This window comes from Schistocerca americana, chromosome 4, assembly GCF_021461395.2.
Source record: "Schistocerca americana isolate TAMUIC-IGC-003095 chromosome 4, iqSchAmer2.1, whole genome shotgun sequence".
In the NCBI taxonomy this organism is placed as follows: domain Eukaryota; kingdom Metazoa; phylum Arthropoda; class Insecta; order Orthoptera; family Acrididae; genus Schistocerca; species Schistocerca americana.
This window is the reverse complement of record NC_060122.1, coordinates 150,893,546-150,915,662: the sequence shown is the minus strand read 5'-3', so window position 1 is coordinate 150,915,662 and position 22,117 is coordinate 150,893,546. Positions and strand designations below refer to the sequence as shown.

At 41.9% G+C, this 22,117-nt stretch overlaps 1 protein-coding gene across 1 annotated transcript in view; it reads right to left on the bottom strand.

Moving 5' to 3' along the window:
• LOC124613317 (SET and MYND domain-containing protein 4-like) overlaps positions 1–22,117 on the bottom strand; it is a 119,481-nt gene that overhangs the window by 49,656 nt on the left and 47,708 nt on the right. The window contains exons 4-5 of the mRNA XM_047142014.1: positions 20,184–20,397; positions 19,918–20,073 (exon numbers count right to left, since the gene is read on the bottom strand). Of these exons, the coding sequence (XP_046997970.1) occupies positions 19,918–20,073; positions 20,184–20,397 (370 nt within the window). The remainder of the gene's footprint in view (positions 1–19,917; positions 20,074–20,183; positions 20,398–22,117) is intronic.

Here is a 22,117-nt window from a genome sequence, read left to right as displayed (position 1 = left end):
CAATCACCTTGTCAAGTAAGATTCAGCAACCATCACCACCATTCAGTATTCGAAATGGACTGAGACAAGGAGATCCATTGGCAGCAATACTATTCGACCTGGCCTTAAAAAAAGTAAGCCACGACAACAGTCAAATCAGCAAAATGAAGATGGTGGGAGCAGATACAATCCTTGCATTTGCTGCTGCTGTTATTCTTTCATTCATTTCCATTAAGTAATTAATATGTTATGTTACTTCATCTAGCTGGTCCTTAAGATTTGCAGAGCAGTGTAGCTTTCACTCTGTCTTTGGTTAGCAGAATTTCTTGTGTATTGATAATATACCCTAAGAATTTTACATCCATTACTCCAAAGGTACATTTCGACGGGTTACTCAGAAAGATGTGTTCTCATAGTCTAGTGAACAGTTGCTGTAGGTGGGCTACATGCTCTGCTCTGCTGTACGACATTACAAGCAGGTCATCAATATAAATGTAACAGAGTTATTTGATCCATGAAGAACTGGAAAGATTGGATGGTTCTGCACAGTCCAAGTGGCATCAGCAGAAATCTATAGAGCCCGAATGGGGTGTAAACAGCTGATCTGGATGTATCTTCTGGTGCAATAGGTGTGTGTTGAAAAGCACAGAGAAGATCAATCAGATATTGTTCTAGCGTTAAGCTGATAAAACTTAGCATTGATTGTTGTTCTTGGGGACTATATTGAGTGGTGAGATCCAGGTGCTTTCTGTACAGTGATAGGTTTCTTGCGCTAGCATGAAAGAGAAATTGTATTTTGTGATCCGGAGTTTTTCTGGCAGCGGATGACAGGGTTAAGCATGGACTGATGTCCTCGCATGGTGGCAATGTGATGTACATGGAGTATTTTATTGGTGCTGGAGTAGGTGACTGATTGGTGACTTCAGGTAATTGGCAAAGCCGATCGTTATGTGGTGAATCACTGGCAAACATATGGCTGACATGGTGCAGGATGACTAGACATACATTGCAGAGTTAAGAAGGCCTAAAACAATACGAAATCTGTCCAACAACCAAGCACAATACGACAGTGACAATGAATCATTATATGAATTCCCCTCAAAGACTGAAGTCGAGATGCAAGGTGATATGGTCGTAAGTCATGACGTAACATTTATTTGCAGTGTGCAGATTACTGCCATCCTTGGAAGATGAGAAGAAAGATAAACTGAGGAACCAGCATTCGTATCAGTGAGGAATTGTAGCTTGGAAGAGTGCTTTGTTACAAACAGTTAACAGCTGTCCGGTTTCAAATCAGCCATTGTCACTAATGATTTAAGAAGGATTTTCCTTGTATCAGGGTGGCCAAAACTACTAGGATGCAGCTCAGAATTCTCCGTGATACCAGCGGATATTCTCCAGGGTGGGCAAATCTGCTGAAAGAGCACTGCCATTGCAAGGCACAGTTAGAGCACTGCACCTGTAGAGCCACAATTAGGTTATGGAAAGGTGGTTCTGTTACTCGTGTCTGCAGGCTTCCAGAGGATTCTCCGTACTGGTAACATGGACACATTTCCCATGGATGGATACATTTCAACTATTCAGTCAGCAGTTTGAACAAGAGCGTTGTGCTCACCACAGCAAACTGCATCTGCAAGAAAGTATGACAGCCATATATTCAACAGAATATTGTCATTAATTGCACTGCCTTCCAGCATGTGAAGATGCAGAATTATTTGAGATGGTGTAAGGTCATCAAATTCTTCAGTTTAGAGTCTTTCTCTCAAGTCACTTGACTTCTGACTGGGACAAGCATATTACCAAGTGCATGCTTAATAGGGTTGCACTTTTGAATACTTGGTGGTGAAACTTTTATGCCTTATACTTGCAGAGCCATATTTTTACTACGCGCAGACACCAGGCAACTATATTCAATTTTGTCCAAGCTATGTGGGGAAGACAAATTAGCTTTCTAGTTGGGCGAACCATGTCGCTACACATTCAAACACAGCACTATACTGCAACATATCAGTGTCACAAGTGCAAATGTTTATTACAGTAGATTCCCGCCCCCATGCAGTTTCCTCTCTCATGTACAAATAAAGGCTACTACGCAACTAATGAAAAACCACAAAAGACATATATTCCACATATATATATATATATATATCATCCTTAACTGTATCGCCAGTGCACATGCAAAGATGACAAAGTAATCAGGGGCAATCATCGAGTTCTTCGGTGTGGAGCAATGTTTCAAGTCACTTGGATCCTGAGTGAGACAAGCATTTTACAAGTGCATGCATAGTAGAGGTGTATTTTTTCAGTGTCTGATCGTGAAGCCAGACTCTCTTGTATTTCCACAGCCATTTATTCATTAAATGCAGTCACCACATGAGTATATTTAGTTTTGTCGAGGTGATGTGGGGCAATACAAATTATTGTATCTCACTTTGAGCAAAACAAAATACTGGAATGCCCAACCAGAATGGCAGGGGTTTCATCACTATCATACTAAGGATCATGTTTGTCATTTGTGATTCAGAGTTTGCAGAATCTTATATGTTTGTCATGACAGCTGATTACAGAATGCAGCTGTTCATGGGTAGTTCTATAAGGTGTGGTTAATGCAAAAACTTACATAAAATGACTTATCATTTTACAGTGCACAACTGAATTTTTTTGGCACAAGATTCAATCATAAGACCACGATTCGGAAACTTTGGTCACTAAATTTCATGTGAAAATACAATTTATTCAACACAACATATGACTGTTCATTATATTGTGTAATTGTAAACTGTTAAGAACATCTCTACATTATTCATTTGTTTTAAGTTCAGAGACAACACAAATAATTAAAGGGTTGACACTGTACATAAAATATATAACACAATATTTGCTATTCACAAATATATCTCTCCACAAGGAAGAAATGAGAGTCAACAGGAAAGTATGGTCTTCATGTAAATGAGGAGTAATTGTTTGTTTAGTGTCCCACAACCTTACATTTTAGAGTTATTACCTTATCTCGTGTATATTAATGACTATTTATCAGTAACATTACAAAATTCGAAGATTGTTTTGTTCACAGAAGATACAAACATTGCACTAATTAGTACATTGAGCACAGTTTTATAAAGACCTTGAGGGTTAATGAGGATTAATAAATGATTTCTGGCAAATTCTTTGTCAAAAGACTTCAAAGAAACACAATGCTATCTGTGTAGGTAAGTGTAGTAAACTTAATTTCTGTCGATGGTGTATGATCACAAAAGCCTAAGTACTAGCTTCACACTTCAGTGCACATATATTTACATTTTGTACAAGTTTGGTCTTAATTTTTAAATGTAAATATGTGACAGGTTTTTTACTCATTTCATATCCTTGAGGACTGTTTCAGTTATGGTATGTGAAAGGAACAGGCGCATATCTCTTCTCTTCTAAATAAATATTAAGTATATCTAAAAACAAAGATGATGAGACTTACCAAACAAAAGCGCTGGCAGGTCGATAGACACACAAACAAACACAAACATACACACAAAATTCAAGCTTTCGCAACAAACAGTTGCTTCATCAGGAAAGAGGGAAGGAGAGGGAAAGACGAAAGGATGTGGGCTTCCTGATGAAGCAACTGTTTGTTGCGAAAGCTTGAATTTTGTGTGTATGTTTGTGTGTCTATCGACCTGCCAGCGCTTTTGTTTGGTAAGTCTCATCATCTTTGTTTTTAGATATATTCTTCCCACGTGGAATGTTTCCCTCTATTATATTCATATCATAAATATTAAGTATTGTTTGTATGGCATGTTCTACATTCTTAAGGATATCCTCACTATTGCACTATGGTACAAAAAGTGTATCTTTCTATTTACGCAGTGTCAAACAAACAAAAATGACTTACTGGCACCTGAAATAGATATCTGAGGTCATGTGTAAAATTACTTGGATGTACAGCTGGATAAAAAGTTAAAAATCAAGTGCCTTCCCTATCAAACTCGAAATGGACAAATGGAATTAAAGTACCATAGCATCTTAGCAAATTTTGACTGCCTCAGTAAAGGTTAGTTGATGTATAGCTCTTTTCTCCCCCCCCCCCCCTCTCTCCTTGGCCTTTCCCATTTCCTCTGCCTCCTCCCCCAACCCCCTCTCTTCCGCCTCCTTGCCTCTCCTGATTTTTGCTCACTATGCTTTCAAGTATATTTTAAAAATTGTCAAAATTATATAGCATGAAGTTGATAGATTTTTATGACTTATGAGAAGCTTAAGTTTTGAAAACAGCTTTATAATTTAAAATAATTTTTAAGGTTTATTACTTTCAACTGGATCTCATCCCCTTGCCATAATGCATGTATTTAGTGATCTTCATTTAAGTCATTAAACTCCGTTAGTTCATGTTTTTCCTCTTAGGCTACCACTACTGTATGGGCATTATAAGTGATATATTTTAATACAGATTAACTGACACTGTTATATTTTCCATACAAGTTTTAAGATATTGTATTCAGACACCCAAACATTCCTTGTCCTTATCTTATTATTCATACATTCCCCAAAATATGACTAATTCTTTGGTTGTGACCATGTATCATCTACACATGCTCAAGCTCTCCATGGCCTGGCTGTTTATGTTCGCGTGTCAGTATTTCAGAGTACACGGATGCATCCCGTATTCTGGGAATGAGCATTGACTGGAGCTGCGGTATGTGTTTATTTCATTTATATCTCCTTTTTGGTTAATAAGTCACTTGCATGACACACATTGTCCAGGTTCTTGGGGCTATTGCGCCACATCGCTGCAAGCTCCCCCTCTGCTCTTTAGACTAGCCACTCATCAGGTCTTTCTACAGTTTTTTTATGTATCTTCATGTTACCAGAGGGTTACCATGATGTAATTTGTTTAGGCTTCTAAACTGGTTGTGGTCTGATACTAAAAACATTAAGTACAACTAAAGCAGCTTCTTAATCGCCAAGATAAAATGGAGTCAACACATACTAATACAGAAGGTCAGATCAGCATGTTTTGCACTTACAACTATCTTTGGTAGTATTTATAACAATATTATGATAAAGATAGTTTCTACTAACCCAATAGCGGACATGGTGGGTCGAATATAGGCACAACAAAAAGACTGTCAGAAAGTAAGCTCTCGCCCTACATGGCCTTCGTCGAAATTAGACAACATACACACATACACTCAAGCAAACACAATTTACACACACATTATCACAGTCTATACACACACACACTCAAGCAAACACAATTCACACACACATAATCACAGTCTCTGGCTGCTGCTGATAAGTAGGCCATATAATGCTTTGATTACTGCAGGCACAGTTTCTGTATTTGTCACACTTACAGTATTAATGGTTTGAAAATGTACACAGTTATCCAGAACTAGTCATCATCACGAAATAAAAAATAGATACTTCTCAATGTAACTTATGACAGAGCTATAACAATTTATTTCAATTTCAATTATAAGACAAGTTGTGGGCCAATTTTAGACCTGCAGCATGCTGCAAGTTCATATATTATTTCTTTGTTTACATGTATACGTCTGCAGTCTTGGTACACATTGAAACTCCTGTGCCACAGTACCATAACATGCCACTGGGTAAGCCAAAACAAAACGATACATCAGATTAACAAAATGGAGTATTCTCATGTAATTTGTTTCCCGCATTTGAAGGGGAAAAACCCACACTGAGTTGGTATGTGGCACAAATGTTTCCAGTGAGATCAAATTAGTCTAAATGAAGAAGAACAAAGTGGCTGACCATCTCTGGTTCAAAGAGTAGTGTATCACAATCCTGACAATAGTGGAAAAAGTGAAAATTGATCACAGATCAGTTTTAAACATAATGTATCACATTTTGAAGCTGACAAAGGTCACAATCTGCTGAGTTTTTTGGCTGCTCACACACATATTCAAAATGCCAAACAAATCAAGACAACTATATCAGGCCAATCTAGATGACTTTTTTTAGCCATCTAATTATCACAGATGAGTGACAAGTGTATCACTATGACCCCGAGACAAAGGAGCAAAGTATGCAGTGGAAACAGAGCTTCATCACCGCCAAAAAATGCTAAGACCCAACCAGCATTTGGCAAGGTAATGTTGAGTGTTGGTGCTAACAGAGTATGCTCATAAGAAGCAAACTGTGACAGGAGCGTACTATCGAAATCTCCCGATTAAGTTCCAAAGGCTGACAACACGAATTATCACAGGACGCTGTCCAAGGTGATGCTTTAGCTCTGTGATGATGTCACAACTCATTCTGCCCAGGACACATGTTGCTTCGTTGGTTTATCAAATTTTGACCCATTTGCCATGTTCTCCTGACATGGCACAAGTGACTTTTTCCTCTTTCCTCAGATGAAGAAACCAAGGCATGGTAATCATTTTCAGAATGGTGACAAGGTGGTTTTTGTGTTCTCCTGACATGGCACAAGTGACTTTTTCCTCTTTCCTCAGATGAAGAAACCAAGGCATGGTAATCATTTTCAGAATGGTGACTAGGTGGTTTGTGCTGCATAATATTTCCTGAAAAACCAAAACGCAGACTTATACATTTCCGCCAAGTTGTCGATCACTGGGAAAAAATGTGTTGCACTGAAGGGTGACTTTGTAGAGGAAGCACACTACCAATACCACTACCACTACCACTACCATCACCAAGTTTTGTGGTCTCAGCTTTTTTGAGGTAATGATTAAAACTTTAACACTGCCCATCATATATTTGTTCACATTTGTGCCACAAATAGTTTGAATCTAAGTGACGCACAGAAATTACTCCATATGACATTAATAAATGGAAATACGAAAAAGTAAGCTTCTGATAGTTTTACTACCAAGAACAGAAATCATCAAAGGGAAAAAGTTTCTGTATTCAAGCATTTAAGAATATGTTGGTACATAGTAATTGAAATAGCGTTCCTATCTATATGCACACAGAGAAATTCTGAGCATTACATTGAGGTGACAAAAGACATGGGATACATTAATATAGACTGTTCGACCTCCTTTTGCCCAGAACAGTGCAGCAACTTAATATGGCATGGACTCAACAAGTTTTCGGAAATCTCCTGCAGAAATACTGAGCCATGCTGCCTCTACAGCCAAGCATAATCGCGAAAGTGTTGGATGGACAAGATTTTGTGCATGAACTGACTTCACTAACATCCCATAAATGTTCGATGGGATTCATATTGGGCGACCTGGGTGGCCAAATCATTCGCTCGTATTGTCCAGAATGTTCTTCAAACCAATTGCAGACAACTGTGGCCCGATGACATGTCGCAATGTCATCCATAAAAAATCCACCATGGCTTGGGAACATGAAGGCCATTTATGGCTGCAAATGGTCTACAAGTTGCCAAACTTAACCATTTCCAGTCAATGGTTGTTTCAATTGGACCAGAGGATCCAGTCCATTCCATGTAAACATAGCCCACATCATTAAGGAGCCACCACCAGCTTGCACAGTGCCTTGTTGACAACTTCGGTCCTTGGCTTTGTGGGGTCAGTGCCACACTCGAATCCCTTAATCACTTCTTATGAACTGAAATCAAGACTCATCAGACCAAGCCATGGTTTTCCAGTTGTCTAGGGTCCAACCAATATGGTCACTGGCCCAGTAGAGGTGCTGAAGATGATGTCGTGCTGTTAGCAAAGGTAGTCATATCAGTTGTTTGCTGCATTAGTACATTAAAGCCAAATTTCGCTGCACTGTCCTAACAGGTAGTTCGTTGTACATCCCACACTAATTTCTGTGGTTATTGCACACAGTGTGGCTCGTCTGTTAACACCAACAACTCTATGCAAATGCCCTTGCTCTCAGTCATTAAGTGAATGCCGTCACACACTGCGTTGTCTGTGGTGAGAGTAATGCCTGAAATTTGGTACTCTCGGCACACTCTAAGGAAGCTGTCTCCCATGGAATTTACAACTGTGACTGGGCGAACTCATAATCTAACACCCAAACTGAGTGAACAAATTTTTCAAATGTTCAATGAGCGATGTACTAAAAACAAATAACAAGATAACAATACAATGTACTTAGTAGGCTTATTTTCAATAAAAAAAGTAAGTAATCATACATATGATTAAATTATATACTGTAACTGATATATTTTATTCCATAAGCCTAGATATCGCAGATGTTAAAAAAGGTATTTTTGACTCATGTTTGTAATCTTTTTTCCATAACTTCCAATTGAATCTCAAAGTTGAAATTTATATTGAAGTTTGATATCATAAAGGTCTATTAACTGTGAAATTTTCAGATTTTTATCTGGTCTCACAACAAAGATATTGCAGGCCATAAAATGGAAAATTTTTTTAACATCCATTTTTTTAAAATATTGTATTTTTTTAAGTGTAAGCTGCTCACCATTGATACTATATAAAAAGTAACTATACTATACAGTGTAATAGCAGAAACAAGATTAAAGCTGAGAAATTAATCTTTCTTTGGAAAACTACTGTTCAAAAATTGGGTTTTTTTGATTTGTGGCTGATAGCTTTGAACTACTGAAAATATATTAAAGAATACATTCAGCTAAGTGATAATGATGTTAATTTGTAGCCCAGAGTGTGTTGAACTAAATGCATATTGTCTGAAAGGCTTAGGACAATCCACTACTGAATAATTGTAAAAAATGTAGATGCTTGCAAATACGAAAAACGCATGCGGCTAGGAACAAATATGGCTGCCATTTCAAAATAATAAACAATAATTTTTTAAAAAAATATTTTTGTGGCTACTAAAAATTGGGGAATTCATCCAGCAAATATAAAATTTTTCTGAGCTGGTAAGGAACCAATTATTTTTTTCTTGGACCACTTGGTATGGATTGGCCCTATCATGAGGCACCCATGGTGAGGCTGACATGCTAAAGTTCCTCGAATCTCCGAATAACTTCTCCCAATTACATTTCAAATGGTCCTATTCTGAATCCCATGTCACTTTCCTTGATGTTGATATTCCTCACCAGAGGCCAGCTACACACTTCCATCAACATTAAACTGATCAACAAACAACAGTACTTGCATTCTGATTGCCATCCTTTCTATGTCAAACATTCCCTCCCAAACAGCCTTGGCATCCTAGGCAAAGGTATTTGTTCAGATGCAGGCTCTTTACAGCAATACACCACCATTCTCACCTCAGCCTTCACTGCATGTAATTACTCCACCAGTCTAGTTAAAAAGCAGATTTCCTGGGTCATCACATCCAATCCTGGTACTGCTGATCCCTCCAAAAAACAACTTTGGAGCACACCATTGGTGACTCGGTATTATCCTGGTCCAGAATGTGTTAATCAGCTACTTTGACAGGGCTGTGACTTCCAAAAATCATGTCCTGAAATGATATCCATTCTGCCTGAAATTTTGCCCACCACACACAGAATAGCTTTCTATTGCCCTCCCAATCTCCGCCAAGATTCTTGTCAGACCCTATGCTCCTTCTGTACCCATCTCCCTACCCTATGGTTCCTACCCCTGTGACCATCGACACTGCAAGATTTGCCCTATGCACCCTCCTGCCACTACCTGTTGCAGCCCTGTAACTGGCAAAACATATACTATCAAGAGAGAGCCACCTGTGAAACGACACGTCATATATCAGCTGTTATGTAAATACCGTTGGGCCAGAGCATGCTCTACAACATGACATTTGTGACCTTGACGCCTCTTTTGCCACAAGCACCACCTGGATTCTTACCTCAGACACCAGTTTCTCAAAACTCTGCAGGTGGGAACTAGCAACACGATCTTGGTTCTCATCATCCCTCCTGGCCTTAATTTATGTTAATTTCTTCTGTCTCAGCATTTCTTCACTGTAAATACCCTTTGTCTGGTACCGCTTGCCACGGAATTTGAATCCGCGGTAGATGTCATGGACATTGAAGACCCTGCACCATCGCGCCGTGAGCCGTGGCAGCGCGCACCTCCTGGCCCGCATTTAGTGTGAGGGCGGCATGGTGGAGCACGTGGTTCCAGCAGCCAATAGCGGCACCCCGGATCGTGTATTTAAGTGCCTGCCTCTCTCTCAGCCAGCGAGTCTAATCGTTGCATGAGTCTTGACATATCGCCTCGACAACAGACAGTGTGTTTACTGTTCTTTGTCTTCATTACTAGTGGCTACCTTGGTTTCATTTGGTTGTCTCTGTCACTCTGTTGCTTCTTGGGTGTTGTCTTCATACGGGCTGTCTCGATCGTCTGTTGTTGTTTTGTGTCCATCCTTTTCGTTCATGTGTTTGTTCAGGGGCCGCTCTTCGTTTGGTCCCGCCGCGCTTTCTCGACCACCCCGCGACTGTTCTGGTTGCGGTTACAACGGGTTATGACATTTTTGACGATGAGGATGGGATGGTGGTAGTTGCTAGAATGGAGGCGAAGTTGGTCTGTCTTCTGCAGTAAAGCAGCAGCTCATGCAGCAGCAGCAGCTCCAGTTAGACATCTTACAACAGTCGCTGCAGATGCTAACGGACAAAGTTGATGCCCGGGACGTGTTACCACAACAGCTACAGAGTCCTCGGGTGTCGGATGCTTTCCCACGTCTGCCGTCGTTCCCATCCTTTAATGACACTACAGAGGACTGGGAAATCTACTTACATCGGCTGAAACAACATTTCACGGCTTTTCAAGTCATGGACGACTCCTTGCAGTGGCAGTTGTTTTTGTCTTGGGCCTCCCAAGACACATTCTTTCTTCTTCGCAAGTTGGCACCATTGTCCGATCCTGTGGCTCTCTCTTTCCAAGAGATATGCCTTTTGCTGACAAACTATCATTCCCAAAGCTACCACATGGTCGCCTCTCAGCTGGAGTTCCACCAGTACCATAAACAGCCTGGTCAATCGTATCGTTCCTGGGTCATGGACTTGCAGGGTCTCAGCCATCGACGCGATTTTACGTGCACCAATCAGCAGTGTAAGGCTTCATATGTGGACTCCCTGATCCGGGATGTGGTGGTTCAGCTGGCTACCGATCCTGAGGTCCGTACTGCGGCGTTGAAACTCGACAACCCCTCCTTGGAAGAGATTCTCCACATTGCCCACTCCTTTGAAATTGCTCAAGCGGCTAACGAGCACTTTATGGCACGGCTGTAGGTGGTGGCGATCGAGGCGTCACGGCGGGTTCTGCCCTCACGATATCAAAGTGGGCTGGCTGACAGAGGCCAGTGCTGTCGGGACTCCTCGTCATCCAACGTCTCTATGGTATCGGCGCCTCTGGTCGCTCCTCGTCACCAGTCGCATGGCCAACTTCCATCTTGCCCACAGTGCTTTACTGCACATTCTCGAGCTGACTGTCCCCACCCCTGGAAAACGTACACGCTGTGTAACAAGGAGGGCCACATCCAGTCGGTTTGTCTTAGTCGCTCGACTCGCTCCAGTCCTGCCCCTCCTGGGCCTCAAGATACAGTCCATGCTCTGCAATCGGTCATCCCACAGGATGACCCGTCAGCGCGGAAGCTTTTCCTCACGGTCTGCGTTTTCACTGAGGATGTCAGTTTTCAGGTTGACACGGAGGCTATTGTTTCCCTGATTAGTATGGTGACATATACCCAGCTGGGCTCTCCTGAGTTGTCACCTCCCTCTTGCCGTTTAGTTGCCTATGGAGACAGTTCCATTCCCCTTTGTGAGCAGTTCATCGTCCAGGCGACATACAAGTGTGTTCCTGGACTCCTTACCCTTTGTCGTCAACCATCCACCGGCTTCGAATATTTTTGGCCTGGATGCATTTCAACTGCTTGGCTTTTAAATTTCTGATGAAGTTAAGGTCATTTCCACGGCTGTTCCTTTTCAGGACTTGGACGATCAGTGCTTCGCTTTTGTGTCATTGTTTGCAATGGATTTCAGATGTGCTTCCGGTTTTCAGGTGCACATGACCCTACGGCCGGATGCACAGCCTCGATTTTTCCGGGTTTGGCCCCATTTGGTGGCCTTACAGCCGGCAGTCAAGCAGGAACTTAATCGGCTCCAGGCCGCTGGCATTCTGGAGCCTGTGACTTACAGTTCCTGGGCGATGCCATTGGTGGTCATACGGAAACCAAATGGGTCTCTTTGGCTGTGTGGGGACTTCGGCGCTAAAGTCAATGCTCAGTCCCTCGTTGACACTTACCTCATTCCCCGACAGGAAGACCTTCTCGCCAAGCTTGCCGGGGGAGAGTATTTTTCAAAGATCGACCTAGCTGAGGCATACCACCAGTTACCCTCGGATGGCGAATCTCAGAACATCATGGTTGTCAACACGCCTTTCGGATTGTATAAGTACAAGCGCATTCCCTTTGGTTTCTCTTCGGCATCAGCCATCTTCCAGCGGTTCCTGGAGCAGCTTACACAGCCTATCCCCACCTGTGTGAATTATCTGGATGACATCTTGGTCACGGGGCGTTCCCGCCAGGAACATTTGCAAAACCTCAGCACATTGTTTCACACTCTGCTGGTTTACGCTGTCGGCTGGACAAGTGTTGTTCCTTTCAACCGGAAGTGGAATACTTAGGCCACTGGCTTAGCAAAGATGGCATTCGCCCTTTGGGTCATGATGCCACAGCCATTGAGGCCTTTCCTCGTCCCAAGGATTTATCTGAACTCCAGGTGTTTTTGGGCAAGGTTATTCATTACTTAAAGTTCTTGCCCCAGGCTGCCTCTGTTGCTCAATGCGTCACAGAGGGGTACCTTTTGATTGGACTCCTGCCAGTGACCAGGCTTTTCCCCATTTAAAGGCGATGCTGAAGTCTGCCCCTGGCTTTACTCCCTTCTCTCTGGACCATCCCTTGGATGTGGCAGCTGATGCATCGGCATACGGCATTGGGGCCATCCTCGTGCATTGGGATACGGATAGTTCCAAACAGTCCCTCGCTTATGCCTCTAAGACGTTGACCCCAGCACAGCGGAATACTCCCAGATTGAAAAGGAGGCCCTGGCGATCGTGTTCGCAGTCCAAAAATTTCATACCTATCTCTTTGGGGCAAAGTTCACCATCCTGACGGATCATAAACCCTTGGTTACACTTTTCGGGCCCCACTCTCACCATCCAGAGCGGACGGTTCAACGTCTCCAGCGCACGGTACTGTTTTTACTTAATTACGCTTAGACCATCCGGTATAAGCCCACCGCCCATCATGCTAATGCAGACGCTTTGTCATGTCTCACAGCAGGCCCTGATCCTGCCTTTGACCAACAGGAGGTCCTCTGCTTTCACATTGATTCTGCCACCGGGATGCGCTGGACGGTCTGCCTCTTATGGCTGCTCACATTGCCGTGGCTACCCGCCGCAACCCTGTCTTGTGGCAGATTCTCCACTATATGCTCCATGGGTGGCCCTTCCATGTTACTCGTCAAATGCAGTCTGATTTCAGCCCCTGGTGCCACCTGTCCCACAGGCTCTCCGTAGTCGATGATGTCCTCCTGTTGGCCACGGAGTCAGACACCCATCGGGTGGTCATCCCTCGGGATTTGCGGCTTTGGGTGCTCAGTTTGTTACACCGTGGGCACTGGGGTATGTCCCGTATGAAAGTTTTGGCTCACCGGCACATGTATTGGCCCATCACTGATGGTGATATTGACTGCCTGGTCCGAGGGTGCACTACGTGTGTGCGTCACCAGGCAAGCCTCCCCTCAGTTGTTTGCATCCTGGCCTGTGCCTCGCCAGCCCTGGGATCACATACACACCGATTTTGCAGTTCTGTTTTTGGGGTCCACGTGGTTACTCATTGTTGATGCCTGCTCCAAATACCCATATGTCGTCTGCATGGCATCCACCATCACGGAGGCTACACTCATGGCCCTGGATCAAGTTCTTGGCATTGAGGGCCTGCCACCCACGTTTGTCTCTGATAATGGACCCCAATACACGGTGTCGTCCTTCCATGACTTCTGTGACTTCTGTCAGGCCAACGGTATCAAACATATCCGTAGCCCCCGTTTCCACCCTTCATCCAATGGCGCGGCAGGGAGGCTTGTCCGCACTTTTAAACAACAGTTGATAAAGATGGTCAACACATCTCCAACCACACTGGCCCTCACCCTGTTTTTGAGCACATCGCACTACGCCAATTGACGGACACAGTCTGGCAGAGCTCCTTCATGGGTGACAGCTGCAGACCCTGCTCCATTTGCTGATGCCATTCCCCTCCTGCCCCCACTATCCGCCCTCGCAGCGGTATGCCCCCGGCACGGCCATGTGAGCCCCCGAGTATGGGCCCAAAGCGGGTTGGACGCCTGCCATGGTCGTCGCGGCCCATGGGTGGTGTGTGACGTCGGTGCAGACGTCAAAAGGGATGGAGCGCTGCCATCATAATCAGCTCCGCCCGCATGCCCTCGCGGGACTCGTGCCGCCGCCTCCTCCCCTACCTCCTTTGAGTGTGGACGGGGTCCTAGAGTCACTGCCCCTGCCCCCAGTTGCTGTCTCCCCACAGGCCTGCCACTGGCCCTCCCTGCCCCCGGGTGGATCAGCGACTCCCTCCCCCACCCTGGTCTCTCTGGGTCGGCTGTCATGGGTACCTCAGGCATCCCTTCCTCCCCGACGACAGTGGTTGATGAGCCCGGCTCTTCTTCCCACTGCTGCCCACCTCAGCACCGTCCGGGGCGTTTCCGCCCCTATGCGCAAGTTTCAGCAAGTTTCAGGGGGGAGGGATCTGGTACCACGCGATGCAGAATTTGAATCCGCGCCAGACTTCATGGATGTCAAAGACTCCTAGAGGTCTCTGCATCATTGCGCCGTAAGCCATGGTGGTGCACGCCTCCTGGCCCCCATTTAGTGTGAGGGCACCACAGTGGAACACGTGGTTCCAACGGCCAATAGCGGCACCCCAGATCATGTATTTAAGTGCCTGCCTCTCTCTCAGCCAGCGAGTCTAATTGTTGTGTGAGTCTTGACATATCGCTTCGACGACAGACAGCGTGTTTACCGTTCTTTGTTTTCATTACTAGTGGCCATCTTAGATTCGTTTGGTTGTCTCTGTCACTCTGTTGCTTCTGCGTGTTGTCATCATAAGGTCTCTCTCAATTGTCTGTTGTTGTTTCATGTCTGTCCTTTCTGTTTGTGTGTTTGTTTGCGGGCCACTCTCCATTTGGTCCCGCCGCGCTTTCTCAGCCACCCCGCTACCGGAACGGTCGCGGTTACAACACTTTGCTTCACTCTATTTTGGTTTTATACATCTTTCATTGTCTTTCCCATCTATTTTTCACAGCCCCCCTTCCACCTCTGTTATGTACAATGCACTTAGGTTTTCACTCTTTTTAACTCATGCATGATGTTTAAGCAGTAATCTCTGTCTGCATATTACCCTGTCTTCTGCTTTTTTAAGGTCTCAGATTTTCAAATGTTATCCGATACAGTCCCCAGCAATCATACCATATGGTAAGTCCCCCCCTGACCTGGGGTTCTGGGTGACTTTCCTGAAATCTACCCCTTTTCCTAGACCTCTAGTCCTTTTCCTTCACCCCTCTTGCTTCTCCTTCAACCCTTCTGCCTGAAGACGGAGCCACCAGCCCCATAAGTTTGCCTATTACAACAGTCTTTTATGTGTGATTTCTGCTGCTGCTTGGTGAGTAGATTTTTTATCTATCCAATTAAATAACTTTGTCAATAATTGATTGTTTTCATTTTTACATTTTATGTAAATGCTTTAGGATTACAGGAGACATCTCACCAAAAAGCAGAAGCACTGATTATCAATGGACACACACAGATGAAAGAAAAATTGCTAGCTTTCAGAGCTACCCTTTGATGAGCTAGAGTAAAATAGTGGTTAGTGTAGTTGGCACCATGTATGGTGTGTGTGTGTGTGTGTGTGTGTGTGTGTGTGTGTGTGTGTGTGTGTGTGTGTGTGTCTTTTACTCTAGCTAGTCAAAGGATAACTCCGAAAGCTAGCAAGTTTTCTTTATTTTGTGTGTGCCTATCAACAACTCAAAACTTCTACTTTTTGGTGAGTGGTCTCCTTTAATCCTACAGTATTTACAATCTACAAGAACTTTCCTACAACATTAATAACTTACTTTTGATTTATTCTGTCTCTAACATCTTATGGGCTGTTACTGTGGGCACACTCTCGTCATATCAGTGACATTCTACTTACACAGAAAAAGGTAATATGAATAATGTGTAAGACTGGTCCCAAGGACAATGTCTCCCTCTGTCCATTAGGGTCAAAAAATCACAGTCATCTCTGTTATATGGTGAGTAGCAACTATCCTTTTCATAACATTGTTACATTCCATCCTCGATTTTCTATTGTTTGATTTTAACTAACTAAATTGATGACCATGTGATCTCAGTATAACTCAGTTTTTAATATGTCTAGATTATTACAATTAACTGGTTTCAACCACTATACGCTGTCACCTTTAGTTCATACTATAGGTACCACAGTAACTGATCACAGCTTTGTAATCAGTTACTGACCACTGTACAAACCTTTGGCTATTAAACTTATTAAGTGTATCAGTCTTATTAATGCACAAAGGTTTGTTCAACATTCATTACAGCAAGGTTGAATACACAATGGCAATGAGCTTCTGTGGCAGTCATTCCGGAAGCAAAAGAGGACTACGTACAATGGCTGAAAACAGTCACCTAAGTTATATAGAGAGTGGCTAAAAAGATACTTTCTACTTCCACGTTTCATATTTGGGGATTTCCAGTTTCTTGCTAGATGTCTGCTGACAACCTTCGAAGGACTTTTTCAACAAAACATAAAGATCCATTTTGGGCTCTAGACAGTGCTATGCAGTCTACAGAGAAATTATTTTTGTTTCTAGTATAATGATTGTGAATTTCATAGTTCATCCTAAATTTATTCTTATTATTAGTCAAAAACAGCACTGAGTAACATATTGGCATGTACAACTCACAGAATATTCTTATTTCATGCTTCTGCAAAATTAATACTTTTTAATGCTGGCTGCACTGCACTAGAGAATTATGCCACAGGACAATACAGAATGAAAGTCTGCAAATAACACACAGAGGTCACTGCAGTGGGACAGATTTTGAAGCACCTAGTGGGCAGAACTGAGATTTTTGGTTAATTTATCTATGTGTTTGTATCACCTCAGATTGTTAACCACATAGATGACTAGATACTTGACACATAGTGTACGTTGCGTCCATTACTCACTGTTTGAGATACCTGATGTTACTTTTACATAAAATAAAGTAAACCACTCACCTACAGCTGACTAATTTGTGGTGCTTAGAAACACACCATAGGAAACAGCTTTCATGCTTTGCCATTTGTCTAGTAGAAGTACACACACACACACACACACACACACACACACACACACACAGAGAGAGAGAGAGAGAGAGAGAGAGAGAGAGAGAGAGATATCTGGGTGTCTGTATGTGTGAAAGAGTGTACTTCTGCTAAAGATAAAGCAAGAGCTCAAAAGCTAGTGTAAATACTTGTTTTCTGTTGCGTGTTTCTATGTGCCACCCATGAGTCTGGTATAAGTGAGTAGGTGCCTTTCCTTTATTGTACATGTTAGGCCATCCAGGAATTTCCATTGTTGTTGTAAAATATTATTTGTTAAAACTTCAAATTATGAGTTTAGGTACGATTAAGGGTTAAGCTGTTTGCAGTAAATGAGTTATAAGATTGTTATTCTCCTCTCTGTGTCTGGTACAGATGTATTTTACACCTTTACCAAATCCTTGTATTATCTGAAACTTAATAGTTTTTGTTGACTACTCCAATGTCTTTGGTAAGTCACATACATTGTGCCATGGAAGTAAACAGTCTCCAAATGCCATCTTCAGGAATTTCCTGCCATAACTGAAAACATGCTCTGTTGGTTCATGAAGACTGTTGTCTGGAGCCTGAGATGTAAATGTACATCTTCCTACCACATCCCAGACCTGCTCTATGGGTGACAAAACAGGGGACCAGGCAGATCAATACATTTCCCTAAGTGTTTGTTGTGTGAACTGCAATTTGGCATTATCAAGGGCATCCATACCCAAGGGCAAGGGGAGTCACAGCCCCTCCCTACCTCTCAGGGAAAGGAAAAAAATATAGTTTAGTCAGGTGTTTTTCTTTCAAGAAAATGATTTAAAAATTGGCATTACACGGGTTTTTAACTTGTCATTCATCTTCCAAAATATTAAAAATACTCCATACTGCCAGTTCTTGCCCCTCCCCCTTCAAACTGTCATATGGGTGCCTTTGTGCATTATCATGCTGGAATATTCCATTTGGTAACCTGTCATGAATGATATTACAAAAGGGTTTCTGGGCACTCTCTCACATGCATCCAGCCTCCCTTCAACAATTACAAAATCAGTCCTGTTGTCATAATCAATGGCTCTTTACACCATGATTTCACAAGCTGGGAAGATATGGGGCTCAAAAATCACTGCTTGGTGTGAGCTTGCATCAGATTGTATATGGACATGTTAGTGTCAATCTGACTGCAAGAGACAGAAGCAAGACTCATAGCTGAAAACCACAGACTGTCACTCAGTGTCCCATTAGACTCTGGCTGTAATATTGGGTTGGTACATAAGTTTGTAGTGTTTTCCGTAAGTTTAATAAACACAACAGATATGCATAACAAAGACTTTAGTAATCAGTAATATATTCTCCTTCACTATTTACAACAATCCGTCAGTCCTTACGTTAGCACAAAGACACCATTTCTTGTCACCAGTAATGATACAGGATAGGAATGCTCAATACCGTTCTGATGTTTTGAGTATGCAATATCTATTTCAGTATCTAACAGATCTTGTTTCAGTGGTCCATGTTTTGCCTGTGTTTCCTGCTACTGCTACAAAGAACTCACAGAATACAGTGGCCAATGATTTAAAACAAACATCAACCAGGTTGCAGTTATTATCATCCAGGAGCTAAACATCATTTGCCTCACCAAATCTATTTCTTTCATACCTTGTAATGCTCCAAATTATCTTTGCTTTGTCTTTCAAATTTTGAATTTTCTTGTGCTTATTACATTGTGTTTTGCTTTTCAGATGACATAGTCATAAATTATGCAATATTGCTTGTAGCGAACCTTAAAATTGGATTAGTGCCAGCATCTTTTCTCTCATCTTCCACTGTAATTGTCCCTAACCCACCGTAAAGTAAGCTGAATTCTTAGTGTTGTAGAAACAGTTACATCAGTAACTACCATTTTTCAGATGTAATGAATCTCCTCTCACGTTAGTGCCAGGCTTGCATGGTGCATAGCTCTGTCAGCTGCTGGCATATAAATTCAGTGTATGTTCCTATGTATCAACAGGCACGAATACACTGCAAGTAGATTAAGTGTATTTACACTAGCTGATAATAGTCTTCCCACGTTCTCTATCAGGAAATGATACATGTTGCGGATGTAAACCAACTTCCACATTTCTGTTACATGCCTGAATATTAAATCATTTTGCTCTGAAACTAATAGCATGTAAAACTGTAAACAACAAATACAGCGGAGTGGGTGAAGAAAAAGAACACAAAGAAGGAAATAAGAAATAATATGCATTTATCCAATAAGTTCTTATCAACTGAAGCCCCCATTATCTTCATGACTATGAAGTCTACAAGAATAAGGGTATATGCTTTTCATGGATTAGTGACAAATGATCACGAAAGCGAATGTGGTTTAAAGGGCACCACAGGTTCTGGGATTACAATGTGGCTATAAAGAGGAATCTAATAGCAACAAAACTTTTAGTTTAGCTGTGGTCCTGGCAGCAAGCACAAGTAAGACGTATGCTCAGAGGACCAGAAGAAGACCAACAGGTCAGTCGTCAAAATACTGGATACAAAATGGAACTGTTGGGTCTGCTAAAACCCGCAAAACATACCATCATGTTTAGATATATTCCTTGACATTGTGTCACTGATACAGGCGACTGATTGAACAAAAATTAAATAGAAGAGAGACAATGGAGTATGAGATCAAGATATCTTAGTATTACTATAGAAACATGCAGTTCTTACGGGATGGGTGTTGCACATTGCTTACAACAGTGATGACAATATTGTCTGCAGTAATCGGGGAGCAGTACAAATGCATATGGTTTCTCCACGAAGATTATATCTCCAGCTCTTAGATCCTGTTTAGCTACAACATGTCTTCCTTTTGATGTATTATACCTAAGCAATTCAACACAGAGTAATTAACAACTGAGAACACAGACAATGCAATAGATAAATGAAAACATTTTCTATAGGAAAATAATTTAAGTGTTAGAAATGTAACTGACCTAAGGGATAAGGCTGCTGATGCATAAGCAAAATTTTCACTTTCACCATGAGAAACTACTGGAATTTTGTCCACTAACTTCATTTCTCTTTCACCACTTGTTCCTAAATCACTGCAGTCCTTAGTAACATTGCTCTCAGACAGTGAGTCCTTAAGTTTCATCTGTATTGTTGATTTATTCATTATAATTTGCAATTCTTTTTCTTCTGCATCACCTATAAATTTAAAAACATGTCGCTCTATTAGAAAAAAAAATATTTACCATGAGTATATGTAATGAATACAAAGGAGCTAGTAAGATTGAGGAGGATGTGTTCACACAATACTGTAAATGAGTAACGTAGGTGTGATGGACAACAACAGTAAATTTGTCTTTCTTATGAAAGACACATTCCAAACAATTTTCAACTCCCAGATAACAACAGTGAGGGAATTTGACAAAAGGTGTACAGATGAATATAAATTCAACAGCAGCTACATACAGTTTTTTTCATATGCAAGTTACAGTCTCTGTGATGATAATGTAGATAAACTGCTTTGACACTAAACAGATTTATGGAAGACAAATTGCACTACACAGCACTCCTTCACAAGACACACTGGTTATATTGAAGAGTAAGAAGAAGAAGGAAAACTACAGCCTAGAAAAAGTAAGTCAGTACAATATTCATAACCTTAAAGGAGGCTCTTTTGGGAACATGAAACAAATTATAGCATTAAGCAGAGACTAACAGGATTTCAACTATGCTGTAATGACAGGTTGAGATATTTTTACACACACACACATACACACACACACACACACACACACACACACACACACACACACACAATCACACCTAATTTTTTGTGAGTTGTTCCTATCTTAGAATTTTTATTACCATACCACTTTATGATCTGTTTGAGCAGCACCCAGACAAATTAATGAAAATCTGATTAAAAATATCTATACGAGAATTAATCACTTTTCACCAAAAAGAAGACACTTTGAGCACCACATAAAAAAGGGGGATTAAAAGATAATTCTGAAAACAGAGTCCTTTGTGATAGAGCTAACAAAAACACAGAACTCTAGCTCAGATAGCCACGCTCTTTTCCAGTAACACAATGTGACTGACATAAGCAGTCATCTCGGATGGAGCGAGCGATGGGGACAAGGAAGAAGCATGACACAAGGAAAAGGAGAAACAACACGTGGGGTTTAGATCAAAGCACACAGGTATAGAACAAGCAGGTGCATGCAAATGGAGCCACTAGAACTTTAGTAAGAAGGCATGAGGTGGAATAGAGAACAAATAAGACAACACTAAAGATAGAAGATTTTTTTCTTTTCTTGAGATTTATCAAAGCAGATAAACCACAATCCCCTACTGCTGTGACATACAACATTCCACTGTTGCACCACACTGTGGTCACTGAAGCAGCTCAAATATTATGAATCAGATTCTACCAAGAATGGCCAACTTTCCAGAGTTGTCATGTTGTATGGCATAGGGATCATGCATAGTTTACTGAATGTAACAACGCTTTGGACTTGGTGAGCATTATCATACACCAGTGGAGGATGTGACTCCCACAGATTCTGTATTGAAGTCCAGTGTGTTGACAGCTGCACCACTTTACTCATTGTTGACATGACTGTCAGTCATCAGTTTTTGCCATCAAACTGCCTCCCCCCATATACTGATCTACAGCAGATCCTTGTGTTTCCCATATTTATCTTGCCCTCTGTCAAGGACTTATTCGAGAAAGAATAAGCCCATGCAGTTCACACACCATTGGTGTGTACCCCCTTAAGATTTGATTTTCATCAGCTCACAATGTTTGGGCTCTTATAAATTTTATCCAACTTGCAAATGTACTGGCTTCACAATTTTCCAGCATTTGCATTTTTTATGGATTTAAGGTCATCCTTGGGAGTTTTTTGGTAAAATA